Source organism: Thermobia domestica, chromosome 16, assembly GCF_964235325.1.
Source record: "Thermobia domestica chromosome 16, izTheDome1.hap1.1, whole genome shotgun sequence".
NCBI lineage: Eukaryota > Metazoa > Arthropoda > Insecta > Zygentoma > Lepismatidae > Thermobia > Thermobia domestica.
The window spans coordinates 66,340,354-66,353,207 of NC_137469.1; the positions used below are offsets into that span (position 1 = coordinate 66,340,354).

Here is a 12,854-nt window from a genome sequence, read left to right on the forward strand (position 1 = left end):
ATCAGTGATTACAAGAAATACACATTATTTTATATCTAGGATTATGCTTTGTTGACATATCTACAACTTATTTAAGATTATTCCTTATATTTAATTTATGTAGAAGCGGATCTGCAGTTTTCTCAATTCCATGTCATGACATTTGCCAAAATGCCGTGCGACTCCGGAGGAACTTGATTCACATACATCTACTATAGAAACAGAGATAATCTCTGCATTACTTTGACATTCAATTCTTACACAATATACCAGTTATTACGTTGAAAGAGATTCTTCAAGATGTAACTGAAAAATAACTATCACACATAACTGGTGATGTGATTTGCACTCGATCTTTCATTTTGTCCCAGATTAAATGGAATCGGAAGGGGCGGGGCGGGCGGTGGTTCAGTGGTAGAGCGTTCACCTCCGGTGCTTGGGGTCCCTGGTTCGATCCCAGCTCGCGCCGTGTGTACTTTGTGGTGGACAAATACCGTGCTCGTGGGTTTTCTCGGGGTTCTCCCGCTTTCTCCCACTTTCTTTATTCCACCATTTCACTCATTTCTCATAATCACCGTCTCTTTTAGCCTAACCGACATAATTGTGGAACGTAAAACTCAAAGATTTCATTTCATTTAAATGGAATCGGTTTGAATTATAACTGAATTCCTTAGCCCTGAGATAGCAGATCAAGAAAAGTTTCCTTTTTCCCAAATATATCAACCTGAAATGTGAACTGCAACTGACAAAAAAAAAAAAAAAAAAAAAAAAGTTTCAATCTTATGAATATTATTATTATTATTATTATTATTATTATTATTATTATTATTATATAGAGCTTCTCTAGCATTGGTTGCTGGGCAATTAAGATCGTACGGCACAAATACTTCTGACAAATGTATAGTAAATAATATGGGAACGTTTCCGCTGTAAATTGATTTTATATGGTACTATGGATGCAGATATGTTTTTAACATTGATGGGACGGGCAAGGGCGTTCGCATAATCTACTTTAAAAAAAAAAAAAAAAAAAAAAAAGCGGTGATTAAGATATTTATAAAGTTGAAAAACAATGTCGTGGAGGATCAGAGGAGCAGGGCTTTCTTCAACATTTGCATTTCATTTTCAGAAATATGTGAAATAAAAAAGAAATGTTTAGTGTTTTAGCTCTTAAATAACATACAAATACATAATTATGTATTTTTTCTGGTATATATTTCACAAACGAAAGAGAAAGCACCCAGTACTAGACAACGCTAAGTACAAGTTCTCGAAAGATATTAGTGCATGAATATGAGGTTTACAATTTTCACATTTCAAGAAATAAAGTTAGCAAAGCCCCCTGAAACAAAACCGTAAATACCCCACTGTCCTAGTAAGGCAATCTCTGATGAATCCCAGAATACCCTTTTAGCCGAATTCTAAGAAGGATGATCATGCACTGGCAACCGTTCATTGACAGAGGGGTAGGCCTTGGTAGGGGTGGGTGTCAGTGTTGTCAGATTTCCCGTGTTGCTGTGTGTGATATATGGCTTTTGAACATTAACCTTAATGCATTCACACAGTCTTTGCGGAAATCCGACAACAATGACCGGAGACGTTGCCACGGGTTGTCACTTTGACATTTTGGTGTCTTTGTAGTTATCGAGCGGTGGCGTGCCAAGTGTTTTCTCTATATTGTTTTAATATTAGTTTGCGGTAGTGTTTAACATTTTGTTTTGTAGTTTTGTTGTGTTTAGTTGTTTTCTTGATTTTCAATTTACGAATAAATCGCAATGGCTTCAAATTCTCCTCAGTGCTACAAATAGCAGCAGAAACAAGGCAAACTTCTCACTAAGGAGAGAAAATAATGTTGTTAAATGTGTATACATACTTTCGTAATCACGGGGAAAAGGGGACATGGAAACTGTTAGAGAGACTTTGAGAAAAACATCTGAAGCAACTCTCATTTCTCCCTCCACTATTATGAACGTGAAGCGGGAATTTTTGAGTAATAATGGTCAAGTGTCCACTCCTAGGAAGAAGAGACGGAATGATAGGAAAGTGACTCGGCTACAGAAATATGATACCTTTACACAAGCAGTAATACGGCACAAAATTCATAACATGTATAGAAAAAACGAACTCCCAACTTTAGCGAAAATTCAGCGCGTTATAAATGAACATAGTGACCTATCGAAGTTTTCTATTCCTACTCTTCGAAGAGTCATGATTGATATGGGGTTTAAATTTATAAAACGTGGCCGCAAATCGTTGTTGATTGCGTAAAAAATGTTGAAAAGGAAATGTGGGAAGCAGACGGTCTTATCAAAATAATACACAAGATATTAATAAATCTCGAGAGTGACACGTCTACTACTTCTGAAGAGGAGGGTTATTGTGGCATTTGGGAGGGAACAATTGATAATGCAGTGGACGAAGGAATTGAAGACGAAGAGGATCTCAGAGTTAGTATTCTACAAGATTGACCTTACATGGTAAGTTTTTCGACGAATTTATTTCTCTCATTTCATTTCCATGAGTTTGCTTTACTTTCTCACAGTATGCAATTAAATTATGAAATTCATAGTTCACGTTAGATAACTTACTACGAAACTAATGTTACAGTGTCAACGTAATTAATATTATTTGACCTTATATATTTTTTTTAAATTTAGTATCTGAAAACAAAACAATGAAACTATTTTCTTCTCTTCCTTCTTTCTTTCCTGCCTGTTCAGTGCTCGACATTGGAACTCCTTGATCTGAAGCAGACGACAACATTCCCTCGCGTTAAGCAGCGGCAACGCTGCACTTCGCTTCCTCTCACTTCCGCTTTGTTCCGAACTAAAGGTGAATTTTAGTATAGTTCTTTTCTTTTTAAATTTCAACACTTCCAGTGTACCCATAAAAATGTAATAAAGAAACAATGGCCATGTTTTTTTTTTTTTTTTTTTTTTTTTTTTTTTTTTAAATAAATATTCAAGTAGAACTGGACAATCTACACAAAATTTGCAATCGATCAGTGAAAACGTCATCTTTGTAGAGCCTGTGGTTTCCGAGATCTCATTGTCGAAAGGATTGGCCACAAACATCCTACTCCCTTTCTCCTTGTTATTGTAGTTTTCGCTGTTAAATATTCCATATTAAATTTGCTCCGAGGACTTAAAAAAAAATGAAATGAAATTCCTAAGTTTTACGTCCCACGGTATGCCGGTTAGGCGAAAGGAGACGGTGATGATGAGTGAAATGGTGGAATAAAGAAAGTGGGAGGAAACGGGAGAACCCCGAGAAAACCCACAAGCACGATGTTTGTCCACCACAAAGTCCACACGGCGCGAGCTGGGATCCACTGAGCCACCATGCCCCCTCCGAGGACTAAATCTAGTTTGCTCTTCCTGACACAGTCCTTCATTACCATTTGGGTTCTAATCCTAAAATAACGATGCATATTGTGAATAAGTCGTTATAAGAATGGTTACTTTACGATTAAAATAGGAAACTGCATATGGCAGAGGATTGCATTAGGTAACTTCCGCCGGCGGAGTACTTCTGCACAGGGTAGCACAGCTGTATTTTAGTCACTAGTCAAACTATAACAAGTCCAATAAAACTATTATAATGTCTGAGAACATATGAAAGAGGACTTTGTTAAATATTACTTTCTGCCGGCCGTGTAATTCTGCACAGTGAAGAGAAGCTATATTTTATTTTTACAAGTATGGTGTTATTATTATCAAAACATTACAAGTGCTACAACCTACAAGACTTCGTATCACTGCGAAAGTCAAATTAAGGTACTTATAAACACAACATACAATCACTAACTTAACAAAACCTGCTTAACTAACTTTAGTACGAACTCCACAAATTTAACCTAACTTACCTCACTGTACCGTAGCACACGCTGTTGCGTGTTTTATATATATATATTATATATATATAATTAACCGTTTTCATGGCAATAGTTTGCCCGCTTGTTATCGATCTGTACGCATCTGCGCATGCACCAAGAAAATAGCAAAGCAGAATATCTTGGAAAATCAAAGGCAGAAAAGTGAAAGAAAAATTATTTATAATTTAACTATCTACTCTCAATTTGGGCGAAAGTGACAAGTGCTTGTCATATAATGTTTGCATACTTCTTTTAAACTCAGACATTTTTTTAAAGCCAATTATACGAGTAACATATATACAATTAATATGTAAACTGCCATAGACGAAGAACTCTACACTCTAAGTTTACCAAAGGAGTGCAGGTGGAGAATAGCCCACTGTTATTACCTTGGAGCATGCCCAAATAATTGCGCAGATTGACAAAATGAGCACGAACTGATGTGCATTACCTTACGTATCTTGACGCGTTAAAAGATTGTGCAAAAAAACGCACATGAACGTAAGTGGTCATTAAAAGCGAGAATGCGATCTAACCGAGCCACGACAGGAGCGCAGCCTGCGCGGGGGATGCATCCGTAGGGAGTAGGTGCATCAGCGACTGAATGTATGTGCAGAAAGGATTGTGCAAAACATTTGATATCGCATAAAATTACATAGGTCAGTGGAGTAAACTATACAATACACGCTCCACCTGTACATCGACAAGTAGAGTCGGGTTAGCCCAATGCGGAAGTTTGGACTCATTTTGTAAAATTAATGGAGTATGTTTAGCAGAAGGGATCCAGAAGCACGTAAAAACAAAATTTACAGAGAAATGGATGATCCAAGTACTTAGACGTAACATAACGTAACCAAATAATTTATAACCTAACCTAACCTGAACTCATCTAATATTAATAGAAATAACCAAAATCCACTTCTGCTAAGCAGGCCAAATTAATAGTGTGTTATTTCTTGTGTGTGCGTAAGGATACAAACTGGAACAGGCATTGTAAAGTTCACCTGATCAGGGTATTTGTAATGGTCTCACACTAATAAATCAATATATATGAATACAGATTTTCTATACCGTGCAGAAATTTTCCGCCGGTGGAAATTAGAATGTTTCAGTTTTCTTTAACATACTCATTTTAACCGTTGTAATGGTTTAACAGAAGTAAAATTACACTTGTAAACATAAAATACTGGTGAAGGCGCGGTGGCTCAGTGGTAGAGCGTTGGGTCCCTGGTTCGATCCTAGCTCGCGCCGTGTGGACTTTGTGGAGAAACACCGTGCTCGTGGGTTTTCTCGTGGTTCTCCCGTTTCCTTCCACTTTCTTCATTCCACCATTTCTCTCATCTCTCATCATCACCGTCTCCTTTAGCCTAACCGGCATAATCGTGGGACGTAAAACAAAGATTTAATTTAATTTCATATAAAATACTGGTTTCCTACTTGTGCAGAAATGTTCCGATAGTGGTAATTTTATCATAGGCAGTTCTGTTTCATGTACATTCAGTCATTTTACCGTACAATTACAATTTTAATGAGGGACTATTCTTCAGCAGTACCATCAAAGATGTTGTCAAAAAGCGCTTGACCCTGCGCCTTATGCTATTCGCTTGCCTTCATCCACTCAGGTTTAACAGCCTCAATGGATTAATATACAGAAGTATTTGTAACTATCTTTTAAATTTTATGAAGACCGAAAATTGCATTTACTACAACGCTGAAAATGTAAACAAACATGTAACCTTTTTGTTTCTTCGGTTTAGTAGCTTCTGATAATGTTGGTCCAACCCAGTCATCATCAGATTGTTCTTCTTCATCATGATGTGTACGTTTGCTAGCTTCCATTATTACTATTTATTTTAACCTTCCTATTTAACACTGTAATTAATAAATTCCACGGATCTTCAAGTGAACATACACATAATAGCATAATACATTAATATCAACCTGTAACTCACGCAGCACTTGCTTCGTTTGTTTCTCACTACCTACGATAAACACTAAATAGGTGTCACTAAAATCACTTCTTGTTCAAATCTACATTGCCTTCCAAGATCCTTGTTGCCTTCGCTCCGTTTCATTCGTTGTCCTTTTTCACAATCACTTCTCTTCAAACTTTCTTTCTTTTTCTTTTTTTTTTTTAATTTTCACAATTGTATTAAATTGAAGTTAATTGAAGGAAGTGATTTCCTACGTTTTTAAATATCGGAGTGATTGATTTTTTCTTTCTTTTCTATCCTGTCTTACGACAGTTATACACGGTCAAATAAAGCTTGGACAATGATGAAAAGACGTCAGTACTGATGTAATTTTTGTCTTGAATTCAATAACTTCGTTCAAGAGATTTCGTCCCGGTCCTGTCCTAAACAATCCAACTTAAAAGCATTGAATAGCCAATCAGGACTCAGTTGATTGCAGGAAAAATACAAAACAACTATGATGGCGTAGTGAGACAGAGCGGCAGTTGTTGAATACATATTTTTTTTATTACTCTTTTCTGATATTCAAATTGTGTATTACAATAATAAACAAAAGCCAATACTCACACCGGGAAATATTATTAGTATTTTTGCTAATAATACAAACAATTTATGTAGTTATAGTGCTTGCATGCCCATAACTATATTGTTAAATTTTGAGGCAATGATATGTAAAAATATTAATTTGAGAATACAATATACAAGAATATCGGGTTCAGATTAAGAAAAAAAGAGTCCCTCATATCTATCTATCTATCTATCTATCTATCTATCTATCTATATATATATATATATATATATATATATATATATATATATATATATATATATATATATATATATATATATATATATATAGGGTGTTAATGAACTATACCGACAAACTGTAAGAAGTGATTCCTCACATCAAAATAAGAGAAAAAGTTTATATGGACCTACGGTGAAAAGTGCATAGTTTCAGAGCTAGGGCTGACCAAAATCGCGAAAAAGCTAAATTTCAATAGGCTCTATTTCGAATTCATGAAACTGTGGATGGTGGTTCTTATTAGCGTAAAGGAAGCTACGCATGCACAATCCAAAAGTGCATATTTCATCAATTGTCAATAGATGTAGACGGTATTCTCTACAGGGTGTAATTCTTAGATATGCTCTCAATAGTTTTCAGATATACCCTGGTTTCAAGGAGGCAGGAGGTAAACCTTGACAACAATGGACACCCACTGCTTCGGAGGGAAGGAGGAAGTGTTAAGAACCGGCAGCTCCATGTTTGTGTGTGTGTGTGTGTGTGTGTTCGGAATAACGTGTGATGATATGTATTTCATCACGGTATATTTCACGTTTTCTTCACTTATAAGCGTGAAAGAAAACATCGCAGCATGCGTTTTCCAGAGTACAAGAGACCTTCTTACCGATGATTCTTAACACTTCCAACATTGCAACAAAGGATTCCCTGTTCACTGCAGTCAAGGCTTATCGTTTGCCTACTTTGGACCAATTATAAAGTCAGAGCATATCTCAAAATTCGGTTGATGGCATGTTTGACAATTTCACCCTGCACGGAATACTCTGTACATTCATTGAAGATTAATGAAATATTCATTTTTGGATTGTGTATGCGTGACTGATAAGGACCACCATCCATAGTCTCTCGAATTCAAAATAGGGACTCTTGAAATTTGGGTTTTTCGCGATTTTGGACAGCCGATATGTATATAAACTGGCTGAACCTGCGCTCTCTACACAGCGCATCATTCGCATATGGGCATGAATCTTTTTGCCATTCTTCACATCTGTACATGTCCCTCTACAGACAAGAGTTAAAGAAGTCGTGGTAAAAATCGTAAAGGATACTATAAAAGGGAGATTTTTTCGATTATCTTATCAATATATCGGACCGTTTGCAAGATTTGAGCCTACTTATGGTTGAAATTTCTAATTCATGGATGATAAGTGTATTCTTTCTTCTTGCATGCAGTATGTAATAAGCAAATACATTACATACACAATTAATTATAATATCAGTTATATATGGTGTTCATTCGGCAAAATGCTCCAAAAATAAAGATTCATCTTAGACTGGGGAAATGGTTATCCTTCCTTTTTCATTATTATTTGGCTATGAAACAAATGCCTGAGATATGTACAACCCAATGTACAACTATGTGGTGTTGGAATGCATAATATATAGAATATGATGCTTTAGGTTTTTTTTAAAATTTCAACACTCCCAGTGTTCCCGTAAAAATGTAATGAAGAAATTATGGCTATGTTATTTTTTTAAATATTCAATTAGAATTGGACAATATACACAAAATTTGTAATCGATCAGTGAAAACGACATCTTTCTAGAGCCTGTAGTTTCCGTGATCTCATTGTCGAAAGGATTGGCCACAAACATATAAACTTCCACAAGCGTATAGTTTAAAAGAACTCCAAAGATGACAGCACATTTCATTTGCATTGATTTTGGTGAAGTCTTATTAAAATACAAATGCTTTGAACAATAATTGTAAAACATAAACTTTATGAAAAAGATGTATTTAACTAATTTATTTGAAATACACATACTTTAAATGCCTGTCTCTGCTAAACGTGAAATTACATATAACTGTAAATGAAAGATTTGATAGCCAAAGTTATAGGTTGAGCTCAGGCGTTTATAGCCCCTAGGCGAGAAGATAACCTGCATTCGTTCAAGTAACAGAACCTATGTGTTGTAGAGAGTTTCGCACTTCATTTCATCTTCTCATCTCATATCATTTTACAGTTATGCTTTTCCTTCACTGAAGCTTATGTATTGACCTTACCTCATGACTATTGTTAAAGGCCATAATGACCATCACAATTTGAACAATAAAATTTATGTATCAACCCATATCCCAGAGGCGGATACAGGGGGGGCGATCGGGGCGATCGCCCCCCCCAGAAGAGGAAACTTTCTTATTTTATATATATAAATAAAACCCATCCCAAAGTTTGGAGCCCTTAAAAGTAGCAGTATGACAACCCATCGCCCCCCCCCAGAAGTCGGTCCTGGATCCGCCCCTGCCATATCCCAACCACTGCTTCGTGAACAGCACAATATATTAAACACCTCTTCCCCTACAGAAGGTGGTACTCTCTTCGGGTAGTAGCTAGCGACGGCTAGCTGGCAAAAAAAAAAGTTTATAAGTGCTGTTGTAGCATTTTAATATATATCTATCTCTTCTTCCTTTAATAAGACGTTTTGTATTTGTTATTAATTTGAGATAATAACAAATAATTGCATATAGATTGATAATATGCCCGCAATCTGACTCACTCTGGAAATAATTACATGTTATCCTATTATAATATATGCAATTATTTTATCACGAAATTCACATGTAATATTTCAGAAGTTTCTTTAAGCTTCTGCTTTCATGCGTGCAGATTAATTTTACGAGGACTTTCGTGTAAGACGCATATGCGCATTCAGACATATACCGGTAACGCATATACGAAAGTGCAAAAAAATGGAGAATGCTATTTAACAGTGGCAGGGCAGGAGCGTAAAAGGGGCGCACACGAGGGGGCGCGGACAAAATCCAAGCTAAATTCTGGCAAGGCGGACAAAATCCAAAGAACAGTATCATGTGACTAGTGCCTGTGAACACCCTAATTAAATTGTAAGTTTGTTTCTTTCTTCAATTGTCATGCATTCTAAAGTTTTATCTGTAATTCTTCAATTTATTCCGGTGGGAGGCAACGGGCAAAAAAAAAAAAAAAAACTCAGCATTCTAACATTACCATATTCATATTTTGATGTTGATAGGTACATCTGAATTAAATTTTTATAAAAGAAATCATACAACACTACAAAAAAGGCTTCTATATGCTATCTCATGAGAATGAAAATCTAATATAATTTAGATAAAAACAAATTTACTTCATTACCTTCAAAGTATTTACATGAGTTACACTTGCCGAAATAATTAATAACATATACATTTTCATATTTCGATTTTCTAGATATTGCATTATTAAATTCACATACGTTATTACATTATTTAAAAAAAAAGTCATACAACACTACAAAAAATGTTTTTATATGATTATTACATGTATAATGTAAATAAAATGAAAATACATAGTTTTACAACTTAATGTACGTCAATCACATACCAAGTACGCTTCAATCTAAATGTATACAACGTGATGCACTTTTCAGAAAATCACTTACACTTAGTTTATTGCCAATTAGTCTAGTGCACAAATTCTGAATTCTTCTTTGAAAATGAACTGTTGACTTTTTTTACCCTTTTCTTTGGTAGTTCGCCAAATTTTGCCTGCTCTATCACTGTGGCTGCCAGAACTTGATCCTTCCTGATACCTTGGATTGCACTCCACATGGATGGATGCTTATGTCCAATCAATCACTGAAAGCCGTTTTTCCATGCTTCACAGAAGTGAAAGCTATTATCATTCGGCTGCTGATTTCGACGAAAAGTTCCCCTCACATAAGTTTAACAAAATAATCTACCAATTCTGCTAACTCTGGTGGTGCACTGTCCATTATACAGATGGTGATCAGAAAAATGGAAACACCTGAAGGGAATTGTAACTTACCAGATTAATATGGTGTCGGGCCACCTTTCGCCTTCAGAACAGCCTTGATGCGACGTGGGATGGAGGTATAGAGGTCGTGAATGGTAGCTAGTGAAATTTTACACCATTCCTCGTGCAGGGCATCGGCCAGTTCTGTGAGAGAGGATGGAGGTGGAAATCGTCGCCGGAGTCGTGTTTCCAAGACGGACCACAGATATTCAATTATGTTGAGATCTGGGGATTGGGCGGGCCAGGGGAGGTGTTGAACTTCATCCCGATGTTCCTCAAACCACGCTGCAACAATGCCAGCTGTATGAATGGGTGCATTGTCATCCTGGAAGATGGCGTCATTGTCCGGGAACAACATCCGGACCATAGGATACAAGTAGTCTCCTAAAATTGCGACATAATCGTTGGCAGTGATTCGTCTGCTAAGTGTTACCACAGGACCCAATGAAAACCATGATATGGCGGCCCACAGCATCACCGAGCCGCCGCCATGTTTCACAGTTGCGCGGAGACACTGCAGATCATAAGCTTCTTTGGGCGTTCTCCACACATAAACACGGCCCGTGGTTGGGAATAGAGTGAAGGATGACTCATCCGACCATATCATACGTTTACAGTGCTCAACGGTCCAAGTTGCATGATCGCGGCACCATTTGCGGCATGCGAAAGCGTTATGGTCTCTGATGAGTGGTTTGCCCCCTTGCAACACGACCCCGTAAGTTCATGTCATGTAATTCGCGGCGGATTGTGATTGTCGAAACAGGGTGGGGGAGATGCTGATTGAGTTCCTCCGTCACTTGCTCCGTAGTGGCACGACGGTTCTGCGTGACAATGCGGTTTAATACCCGGCGTGACCTGTCACTCATGATTTTCTTCCGCCCACTGTTCCGCTTCCCCGATGTGGTTTTGCCGTGTGTTGTGAAGGCCGTCACCTTCGACACTGTCCCACGCGACACATCTAACACAGTAGCCACTGCCGTCACACTCACTCCACAAAACCGCGCACCAACAATTTGCCCTCTTTGAAAATCTGAGAGGTCTCCCATTTTACACTACCTCCGTCTGCTGCAGCCACTGGACACTGCTGTTCCACTGCGCCTGACCTACTATGGAGACCGACCTAACACACCACTACCAGCGGTCCGGCGCTGCGGGCGCCACGACACCACTGCCAACCCATACATCTGACGTGTTGCCAACTACAGGTGTTTCCATTTTTCTGATCACCATCTGTATATTTCAGGCCACTTTCAACTTCGTTCTCCGGTAGAAATGATAAGCACGATATCATTCCACTATACATACGCACTGGTTCTTCTTCCCGGTAGGACATTGCTAAGCCTAATTCCTGACTTTTCCTCCACACAGACTGCGATAAATGGTAGAAACAGCCCTTCACATTTACACTTGGTCCGAAAACATGTTTGACGGCGTTCATCATCGCCATTTCGAAGTCCATCACAATAGTCAGAGGGTCAACTATTATATCCAGAGAATCACACTTATCAACAATAGCTGATAGAAATTCATTGTAGGTCTCGTGTGTCTGGTTCGACAGAAATCCATACACACACGTTACAACTGTCTCGCCCAATGGAACCCGGATTATGTACAACTGGCGAAATATTGCATGAGCCATTGCGAAGTTTCCATCCATAAACCATGTGTCCGGTGACGCGAGAAGCCTCAAACATTCTTCAGTAGCGAAAATCACTACTCTTTTTGTAGCAGCAGGCCCGCTATCGTGGACAAGGAAAGGCATGGAATTAATTCCTCCAGTTGTTGTCCAATCACCTTCTAAACCCAGATCGTGTATTGTGGCTGGTTCTTTTGGAAGTGTGACTCTCTTATGCCTTCGAAGATCTCTCTGAATAGAAGAAACTTTACCAATATGAGGCATTACTTCGTTTGGCACATCCTGCAAATTATTTGCAATAACTTATAGGTCTAGATGTTAAGTTCGTAGCCTCCATCTTCATCTTCATTCGTAACTTGCAGACTGTAATGCTTCTTGGTTACTGGGGTGATTATGTTCTACGAAATTGCTGTTTCGAGTTAATTCGAGGCTCTTGTTAAGTGTCTTGAAATATATTCCTTTGAACATGTAAATTTGAAGTGTTGAATGGTCTTGTTCAAACTTTCTAGACTTCCAAATTGTGCTATGCATAAGTATTAGAAGTCCTATAGAACGGCTTTATCCGTCTGCCCATCCACAGGTATCAAAGAAAAAATGGTAAGAGATATTGAGACGCGGTTTCTTGTGATCGATTTAGCATCCCAAGGATAGGTTCCATCTCATCCGTTAACTCTCTGTTCAAACCAGATGTGGTACAAATTAGTCGTTCCCGGATTCAACGTTTATCGCCATAGAACAAAAGAAACATAGTGGTTTCTGCAAATGATCCAGCGTCTCTAGGCAAGATATTATAATTATCGCGAATACTTTATCAAAA

General features: G+C 37.8%; 2 protein-coding genes across 4 annotated transcripts in view; both read right to left on the reverse strand.

The window, feature by feature from the left end:
* The window catches only part of LOC145673127 (peptidylprolyl isomerase domain and WD repeat-containing protein 1), a 58,877-nt gene extending 52,967 nt beyond the window's left edge, over positions 1-5,910 (reverse strand). Inside the window, exon 1 of one of the 3 annotated variants that reach the window (XM_081742514.1) lies at positions 5,795-5,910. Coding sequence is in view for 1 of the 3 variants with exons in the window: in XM_081742512.1 (XP_081598638.1) it covers positions 5,590-5,692 (103 nt within the window). In the remaining 2 variants the exon portion in view is untranslated. Of the gene's footprint in view, positions 1-5,589 lie in introns of all 3 variants that reach the window. The other 2 variants (XM_081742512.1, XM_081742515.1) reach the window with 2 other exon arrangements.
* Positions 5,911-9,599: 3,689 nt separating this feature from the next.
* Positions 9,600-12,301, reverse strand: LOC145672491 (uncharacterized). Its single transcript, XM_081741653.1, has 2 exons — positions 11,707-12,301; positions 9,600-9,625 (listed from the first exon to the last, which is right to left on the reverse strand). Exons 1-2 carry the CDS (start codon positions 12,299-12,301, stop codon positions 9,600-9,602), a joined length of 621 nt encoding a protein of 206 aa, XP_081597779.1.
* Between the last annotated feature and the right edge of the window lie 553 nt (positions 12,302-12,854).